Source organism: Pinus tabuliformis, chromosome 6 (genome assembly GCF_031772625.1).
Source record: "Pinus tabuliformis cultivar Carrire ecotype Pingquan chromosome 6, CPIR1, whole genome shotgun sequence".
In the NCBI taxonomy this organism is placed as follows: Eukaryota; Viridiplantae; Streptophyta; class Pinopsida; order Pinales; family Pinaceae; genus Pinus; species Pinus tabuliformis.
This window is the reverse complement of record NC_142292.1, coordinates 454,038,815-454,048,597: the sequence shown is the minus strand read 5'-3', so window position 1 is coordinate 454,048,597 and position 9,783 is coordinate 454,038,815. Positions and strand designations below refer to the sequence as shown.

General features: G+C 37.6%; 1 protein-coding gene across 1 annotated transcript; it reads left to right on the top strand.

Moving 5' to 3' along the window:
* The first annotated feature begins 1,610 nt into the window (after window positions 1-1,610).
* On the top strand, window positions 1,611-2,117 carry LOC149259261 (uncharacterized). The gene has a single exon (XM_089453743.1). The coding sequence runs from the start codon at window positions 1,611-1,613 to the stop codon at window positions 2,115-2,117; it is 507 nt and encodes a 168-aa protein (XP_089309869.1).
* The last annotated feature ends 7,666 nt before the right edge of the window (window positions 2,118-9,783 follow it).

Below are 9,783 nucleotides of genomic sequence, written 5' to 3'. Positions count from 1 at the left end.
CAAAACTTATCATATGTAGACAGATGGAAAGATAGAGAGGGATTAATGCAGGTGCATTAGGTCGAGCACATAAAAATGATAAGTTATTAAATTCAGACCAAGAGCCTAGCAATGTGATGGATTGATCACATGCCAAGGCTAGAACATTTTAAAGTTTATTTGTGAAAAGTTTTTGATATTTAGTTAAGATTAGTTAGGAACATCTAGTTAAAAGAAATGATTTTATAGTTAGTAGGGAGTTAGAGCTAAGGGAAATTGGTTCACATCCGTGAACTCATTTCTTGGACAGTTGATTTTAGTTTTGGAAGGAGGAGGAACAATTTTTGGAAGTTTTTGGTGTGGGAGAGAGGTATGCTATTTTGTTCTCTATGTGAGACTGAAGTTAATGGAGATAGAAATTAATACATCCATGAGATCAATCTGTGGGAATTGATCCTCAATCTGTTTGAATCTGTGTGAACTAGATGTAGCATGTGGAGTTAGTTGTTAACTGAACAACATTCTCAGACAAGTTTTTTTTAATCAGCAAATCTAATTTGTAAGTGTGCGTGAGATAGTTATTTTCATATGCATTTGTGAGTTTTGTGAACTGTGATATTAATATCTTAATGTTGAAACTGATTTGGTATTTAAATACTGTGTTGAACGAGGAATTCATGCACTGCATTCTCTCTCTTCATTACATTTGGTTGAGACTAAAATATAGACCTAGAGAACCATATTACAGTTTATTTAAAAAATAGTTTGCATCAAATCTTGTGTATTGGAAGGATTCATTTACATTACAGGTTCGAGAATACAAAGCACTCTATATCAAGCCAACAAAAGAAGGGAAATTCGTAAGGGAAAATGTCATCAAACTTGCGAGTCAATTTCTGATCAAAGGAAGACAAAATTCGAAATTCTGCCATCTGGGTTTTGTGCAGAGCAAGGTCTATTTGGTAAATTGCAAGCGATTTTCCAAACATATCCTTTTTTGGGGAGTTCCGAAGTGATCTTTATACTGGGTTTTCATAGACTCCGTGATTGGGGAAAAATGACTTGTTGTTCCCTTGCACCAACGCCTGTGGTTGAAATAAAATAAAATAAAATATGACTTGTTTGCTTGAACCAATGCATGTGGTCTGCAGAGATAGTGGCCATCAATTTTTGTTTGTTGTTCCCTTGCACCAATGCCTGTGGTTTTCAAATATAACAACCATCAATTTGTGCTTGTTGTTCCCTTGCACTAACGCCTGTGGTTTGCAAAGATAGCAACCATCAATTTGTGGTATCAGAACCTTAACGTTGTTGGTATCTATAGTGTAAAGAGATTAATAGGTGAGCAGGAAGGGCACGAGGTCAAGGAGGCAGATCCGCGGGTAATGCATAACTCTGGGAAGAGATAAGGAGACTGTAAGTTCAGTTAGAAGCCATGGAAGTAGGGAGACAACGGGATCCTGAAGGTGGACATGTTAGTGAGGACGAAGAGGAACTTGAAGAAGAAGGAGCAACACCTATTGAAGAAGTTTTTGAGAGCGGTATTGGGCTCAAGTTCAAGGCTAAAGCTTGAAATCTCTATTTACGATGGCAGTTTGAAAGATGAGAATCTAATAGATTAGATCTGTGAGATGGACAAGTATTTTGAGTACGAGGAAATTGACGAGGATAAGAGAGTCAAGTTTTTTGTGACAAGGTTGAAAGGACATGTTGCACTATGGTGGGACAATGTACAGGCTGAAATAAGGAAGAAGGACAAACCATTGATCAAGAGCTGGGATAGAATGGTGGAAAATATGAAGAGTAAGTTCTTGCCAAAGGATTACCAGCTAACTCTTTACAAAGCGATGCAAAATCTTAAACAAAAGATGATGACAGTGAGGGACTACACCAAAGAGTTTTACAAGGTGAATTTGATAGTAGGTTATGTAGAATATACCCCGGAGAATACAACAAGGTATATCAATGGTTTGAGGTTAGATATCCAAGATGAAATCATCATGCTTTCTCCAAGGACAATAGAGGAAGCATACCAGTGTGCCTTGAAGGCAAAAGAAAAGCTCTGGCAGAGGATGTGGTTTTTCCAGAGGGAAAGGACAGACAAATGGAAGAGGAGAACTTCCTACACAAAAGAATGATGAAGGCAACTCAAATCAGAAAGGGTAGTCATAGAAAGAAGGTGGTAGTAGAGGAGGAAGACCTTACCAGAGAGGTAGAGGTAGAGGAAGAGGCAGAGAGACTGTCTACCGGTGTTACAAATGTAACAAATTGGGTCACTGATCTTTTGAATGTCCTGAGAATGAAAATACGGGACAACGAGGTGCATACATAGCTCAAACCGAAGTAGTAGAGGCACAAGTACCTGAGGTAGAGAATGTGCCAGAGACTAGAGAGGTGTTGATGATGCACAAAGTCCTGTTAAAACCAGCAAAGGAGACTGTTGAACCAGTCCAAAGGAAATCCTTATTCAAGACAATGTGTAAGGAAAAAGGAAAATGCTGCAAATTGGTGATTGACAGTGGAAGTACAGACAATCTAGTCTCCCAAGAAATGGTGGAAAAATTGGGATTGAAAAAGATTAAGCACCCCACACCTTATAAGGTATCGTGGTTGCAAAAAGGACACCAATTGTTGGTGCATGAACAAAGTGAAGTTGAGTTTCAGATAGGCAGGTATAAATACAAGGTGCTCTGTGACGTAATGCCAATAGATGCTTGTCACATTCTTTTAGGTCGCTCATGTCAGTTTTATAGGAAGGTGACACATGATGGAGAGAGCAATTCTTATAAGTGCATCGAACACACTCTTGTACCATTGAAAGAGGAAGGTACAACTGAAACAAATAGCCCAAAAGCATTTATGCTTATATAAGTGGAAAGGAATTTCTACAACATATGGAAGAAGAAGAGGTAAGCTATGCAGTTGTTTGCAAGCCAAAGGTAGCACTTTTGCACACTGAAATTGTAGATTTACCTATTGAAGTTCAGGAGTTGTTGCATGAGTTTCATGATATTGTAGTTGATGAATTGCTAAGTGAGTTTCCACCCAAAAAAAGCATCAATCATCACATAGGCTTGATACCAGGAGCAATCTTCCGAACAAGGTTGCATATCGAATGACACCCAAAGAGAATGAGGAAGTGAGGAAGCAATTCCAAGAATTGTTGGACAAAGGACTAATAAGAGAAAGTTTGAGTCTGTGTGTCATACCTACAATACTAGGTCCAAAGAAGGGTGGAGAATGGAGAATGTGCATTAAATCTAGAGAAATCAACAAGATCACCATTCGTTAGAGGTTTCCATTGCCACAAATGGATGATATGATGGATTGCTTGGGTGGGGCAACTTACTTCTCAAAGATTGACCTGAAAAGTGGTTATCATCAAATTCGGATCAGAGAACGAGACAAGTGGAAGACAACTTTCAAGAGAAATGAAGGCTTGTACGAGTGTATGGTCATGCCATTTGGCTTCTCAAATGGACCCAGTACCTTTATGCAGTTGATGAATGAAGTCTTGAAGGAGTTCATTGGTAAGTTCGTCATTGTTTAATTAGATGACATTTTAATTTTCAGTCAAACTAAAGAAGAGCACTTGAGACATTTGAAGTATGTTCTAGAGAATTACAGCAAGAAAAGCTATTGATTAACATGAAGAAGTGTTCTTTTATGAAGAGTGAGCTTGTATACTTGGGTTTTTCCATTTCTAAGGATGGCTTGAAAATGGATCTGGAGAAGATAGTGGAAATTGTAAATTGGCCCTCACCTAAGAACATTTTTGAGGTGAGAAGTTTCCATGGCTTAGCCAGCTTCTACAGAAAATTTATCAGGAATTTTAGTGGCATTTTGCATTTATCATTGACACCATCAAGAAGAATAGGAAACCATTTTATTGAACAACAACAGCAAAAAAAAATAAAAATAAAAAATCAACTATTGAAGAAGAAGATCATTGAGAAGCTGATGTTGAATTTTCCAGACTTCAATCAACCCTTTCAAGTGATATGTGATGCTAGTGGGACAACCATTGGAGTTGTACTGAGCCAAGAAGATAAGCCTGTTGCATATTTCAGCGAGAAGTTAAATGAGTCAAAACAGAAATACTCTTCCTACGACATAGAATTTTATGCGGTGGTTCAAGATTTGAAGCATTGGAGGCATTACTTGATGCCTAAGGAGTTTGTTCTATACACGGATAATTATGCCTTACAATACATTATGTAGCACATAAGTTAAATCATAAACATGCAAAGTGGGTGGAGTTCCTTCAAAATTTCACTTTTGTTTTGAAGCACATTAGTGGGAAAGCAAATGAGGTTGTTGATGCCTTGAGTAGGAGATGCTTAATCATGCAGGAAAGTCAAATACAAATTTTAGGATTTGATTATTTGAATGACTTTTATGAGATTGATTATGATTTTAAGGAAGCTTTTGCAGCATGTAAAAATCCAGTCAATAGGGAAAGCAGTCCATGGAAAGAGTTTATGTTGTAGGATGGGCTATTGTTCAAGAACAATTAGCTATGTATTCCCAATTGCTCAATGAGGGAAAACTTGGTCCAAGAAAAGCATAATGGTGGGTTGGTTGGACACTTTGGTGTTGAGAAAACAGTTAGGCAGTTGAGTCACTTCTATTTTTGGCCTAAGATGAAGGAAGATGTACAAAGGTACGTGAGTAAGTGAAGGGTATGTCAACATGTGAAAGGGAGAAGTCAGATGTTGGATTATACATTCCATTATCCATTCCCAACAAACCTTGGGATTCTGTGAGTATGGAATTTGTTCTGGATTTACTGAGAACTCAACGAGGTAATGATTCAATCCTTGTAGTTGTGGATAGATTTACTAAGATGGCTCATTTCATTTCGTGTACCAAAACTAGTGATGCTACCATGTGGCTAATTTGTTTTTTGATGAGATTGTTCGGTTGCATGGTTTGCCAAAAAGTATAATCTTTGACAAGGACACAAGATTCACCGGACATTTCTGGAGGACCTTGTGGAAGAAACTTGGCACTAAGCTAAATTTTAGCTCAGCCTATCATCCACAGTCTGATGGGGAAACAAAGGTTGTAAACATGAATTTGGGTAATTTGTTGAGGAGTTTAGTAGGTGACCGACCAAAGCAATGAGATCATCTGCTAAGCCAGGCTGAGTTTTCCTATAATGACTCACCAAATAGGAGCACATGAAAGAGTCCATTTTAGATCTTGTATGGCATGTATCCGAGGGGAATTTGTGACCTAAGAGACTTGGGAAAGCTTTAGCATAGAAGTGTTGATGGAGAAAATTGTGCAACAGCCATGAGTGAGCTTCACGAGCAAGTAAAACACAGATTAAAAGATATAAGCAACGAGAAAATTTACACAGGAAAGAGGTAAACTTTGAAGTGGGAGATGTGGTCCTAGCTTACCTAAGAAAAGAGAGGTTTCCAAGGGGAGAATATAAAAAATTGAAAATGAAGAAGGTAGGACCTTGTAAGATCCTCCACAAGTTTTCAACGAATGCTTATGAGTTGGAGTTACCTCCAGAAATTGGAATTTCACCCATTTTTAATGTAGCAGATTTGTATCCCTACATAGTTGGTGATGCGGATCAAGCTTCTGGGAATCTTGACCAAGATGAAGGAAAGGAACATCAGTGGTTGAAACAAATGCCTGTGGAAAAGAGTTTAGAGGCTGAATAGATTTTGGATAGAAGTGTTGCCAAGAAGACTAGAAGGAAATAATACTTGGAATATCTTGTGAAGTGGAAAGACCATCTAATGGAGGATTCTACTTGGATGGATGAAGCAACACTACAGAAAGCATGTCATTCTATAGCATATATTATGAACAGGAGCTCATAAAATATTTATTTCTTTGGGAGTCTTATGCAAGTGCATTAGGCCGAGCACATAAAAATGATAAGTTATTAAAGTCAGACCAAGAGCCTAGCAATGTGATGGATTGATCACATGCCAAGGCTAGAACATTTTAAAGTTTATTTGTGAAAAGTTTTTGATATTTAGTTAAGATTAGTTAGGAACATCTAGTTAAAAGAAATGATTTTATAGTTAGTAGGGATTTAGAGCTAAGGTAAATTGGTTCACATCGGCGGACTCATTTCTTGGACAGTCGCTTTTAGTTTTGGAAGGAGGAGGAACATTTTCTAGAAGTTTTTGGTGTGGGAGAGAGGTACGACGTTCTGTTCTTTGTGTGAGACTGAATTTAATGGAGATAGAAATTAATACATCCATGAGATCAATCTGTGGGAATTGATCCAATCTGTGTGAACTGGATGTATAATGTGGAGTTAGTTGTTAATTGAACAACATTCTCAGACAAGTTTTTTTTTTAATCAACAAATATAATTTGTAAGTGTGTGTGAGATAGTTATTTGCATTTGCATTTGTGAGTTTTGTGAACCATAATATTAATATCTGAAGGTTGAAATTGATTTAGTCTTTAAATTACTGTGTTGAATGAGGAATTCATGCACTGCATTCTCTTTGTTCTTTACATTTGGATGAGACTAAAATATAGGCCTAGAGAACCATATTACAGTTAATATTTTAAACACGTTCGAATCAAATCTTGTGTATTGTAAGTTTTCATTTACATTATAGGTTCGAGAATACATATAACTTTGTATCAATCCAACATAAGAAGGGGAATTCATAAGGTAAAACCGTAATCAAACTTGCGGGCCAATTTCTGATCAAAGGAAGACGAAATTCCACCATCTGGGTTTTGTGCAGAGCAGGGTCTATTTGGTAACTAATGAGAGATTTTCCAAAAATATCCTTGGTTGGGGAGTTTTGAAGTGATGTTTAAACTGGGTTTTTACAGACCGCGTGACTGGGAAAAAAGACTTGTTGTTCCCTTGCACCAATGCCTGTGGTTGCATAAATTGAAACTAAAAAAAAAATGACTTGTTGTTCCCTTGCATCAACGTCTGTGGTTTGCAGAGATAGCAACCATAAATTTGTGCTTGTTGTTCCCTTGCACCAATGGTCGTGGTTTGTAGAGATAGCAACCAACAATTTGTGCTTGTTTTTCCCTTGCACCAATGCCTGTGGTTTGCAGAGATAATAGGATTCTCAAGGATATGTTGAAAATGTATGTCATACATTAGCAGAGGAAGTGGGAGGAGTATATTCCACTAGTGGAGTTTGCATATGACAATGGGTATCAGGAATCCTTGAAGATGAGTCCATTTGAGGCTCTTTATGGGCAAATTTGTAATACTCTTATCAACTGGAGTGATCCAATTAACAAAGTGTTGATTGGATTGCATATGTTGGCTGAGATGGAGCAAGATGTGGAGGTTATTAAGAAGAATTTAAAGGCAACACATGATAGGCAGAAGAGTTATGCATATCAACATAGATCATTCAAGGAGTTTCAGGTTAGAGAGCACGTGTACTTGTGCATCAATCCCAAGAGGATTTCCTTGAGGATTGCATCCTGTTTCAAGCCGACACCTCTATATTATAGTATTTTTGAGATCCTTGAGAGGATTGGATCGATGGCCTACCGACTTGCACTGTCGCCAATAGTGAAAGTCCATGATGTTTTCCATGTGTCTTTGCTTAAGAGATATTTATGGGATGTTGAACATGTGATTGATTAGTCTGTATTATAGGTGGAATCAGAGGGAGAAGTCCATCTAAAGCCATAATTCATTTTGTAGTGGAAACAATCGAGCAATTTAAAGTGTAGTGGAAGCACTTTGGGCCCGAGATGACTAATTAAATGCGGCCTTTGTATCCTTCTTTATTTGTTGGTTTAGTAGATGTGTTTGATATATGTGTTTTGGATTATATTTATATATGCATATGTATATTCTAAATACTGCAATGAGCTGTGTTATAAATATCCAAGAAGTAATATGTTGTAAATACTGCATCGAGTTGTGTTATAAAGCTCCAATAAGCAGTATGATGGTCATTAATTTTCAATAGTTTGGTATGATGTAAATGTTGCATCGAGTTGTGCTATAAAGCTCCATGTCCAACATGTTTTGTTGTTTATAAGCGTCATTGAACACCGAGGATAGTGTTCCCCCAAGGGGGAGGGGTTTGTAATAGCCCCTGGTTGATTTTCCTTGTAAATAAAATAAGACCAAGGTCATGGGACACATATTCCAAGTTGAATGGTGGGAAAACAATATAGTGGGCATCACTTATGGATTAATAATGGCTATGGAAATTAGAAAAGGAAAAGAGGCAATAAATTGCATTTGATTATAAAAATAAAGGAAAATAGGAGAAAATGAAGGTCAAGAGACACAAATTTGCATGCAAGCGAAATTAGAGGAAAAATGAAGAAAACAAAGACATTAATGATAAAAAGGCATCATAGAAACAATTCACATCTTTTTTCAGTTCATTTTTTATTCTTTCCTTTCACAATCTCATTCTCTCATATTCTTGTACACTTAGAGCATCCTAGGAGCAATCTAGCATTCACTTGGATTGGAGAAAGAAGGAAAAGGAAAGCAAGGAAGCACAAGGAGACAGTTGGATCAACAACTACAACATGGATACTTTGCAGGTAACAAGTTGCATGTGTGATGTTCTTGCTGGTTTTTTGATGTATGGTATATGCATGTGATTCACTGGTTATGTGTTGTCATTAACATGGAGATCTTCCTGGATTAACAGTGGTTTCAACCTTGCCTTGTTATTTCTTGGATAGCCATGGTGTAGTGGGTTCCCATTTGGTTTTATGATTGGTTCTTAGGTTTCCTATGGTTACGGGTTGGAACAAACGCTCTGGAGCCCTAAAATAGCTTTGCCTCCCTGGAGGTTGTGGGTTGAGTTACTAGTCCATGGAGCCTGCAGGTTGGGACAAACATTCTAGAGCTCTGTAACATCTTGGGTTACCTAGAGGTTGTGGGTTGAGTTACTAGTTCCTAGAGCCCTGGAAAACTTGGATAGAGACCAATCTGGTTTGGTATTAGTGATTTCTCTACTGGTTAGGTGAAATCAATGTGGTTGAGGGTTGAGGTAGTGTGGCCTCTGGGGGGCCTAGTTGATTCTATTTTGGTTTAACCTGTATGATCCCATATTCATGCTTGGAATATGGCGTTGGGGTGATTGGTTGAAAGAGAGATTTGGTTCAGCCCAATCTATGGTTTGGTGGTATGTGGAATTCCATGGTTGGCGTTTTCATATGTTAATATGAGCTATTTTCTTATTATGATCTATGAGCATTTCTACTGGTTATTATGGTGATCTTATAGTTGATTTGTCATCGTTACTATTCTCGTTATATGCTTGATTAAATGAAGTGCTCTTAATATGGATCTCTCTCATAATTTGATAAGTTATTGAATGATTGATGAATGCATGGGCTAACAAGTGTTGTTGCAGCTAACATGAGAGGGCATTGAGCCTTCTTGGTGATTTTTAGGTGACTTTCATAAGTTTATGATTAGATATGCATTCATGACCTATAACTTATATGTTTGTCATATGTTTGACAAAATGTACATCATGTACTAGACATGTTCTGGTTAAGATTTTGTTCAAATTTTGTATGGTTAGCCTTATTATCAAGTTATTTATGATTCTAGAAAGTTACAAGCAGTTATGGGCAGTGCTTTGGAGGCTTTCCTAGAAAAGTAGCATAGATCTTGCAGCTGCATGCATTGAACTGAAGAATTTGGCTCATAATTGTTGGCAGCCAAGCCTATGCATGCGGTTATACCCCCCAACCACATGCATGCAGTGTTATGGGTGTGGTTGGGGAGTTTTTCTTGTGAAAAAAGAATTCCATATAAGGGATTGATCACTTGGGGTGGTTTGCAGGCTCCTAAGTGGT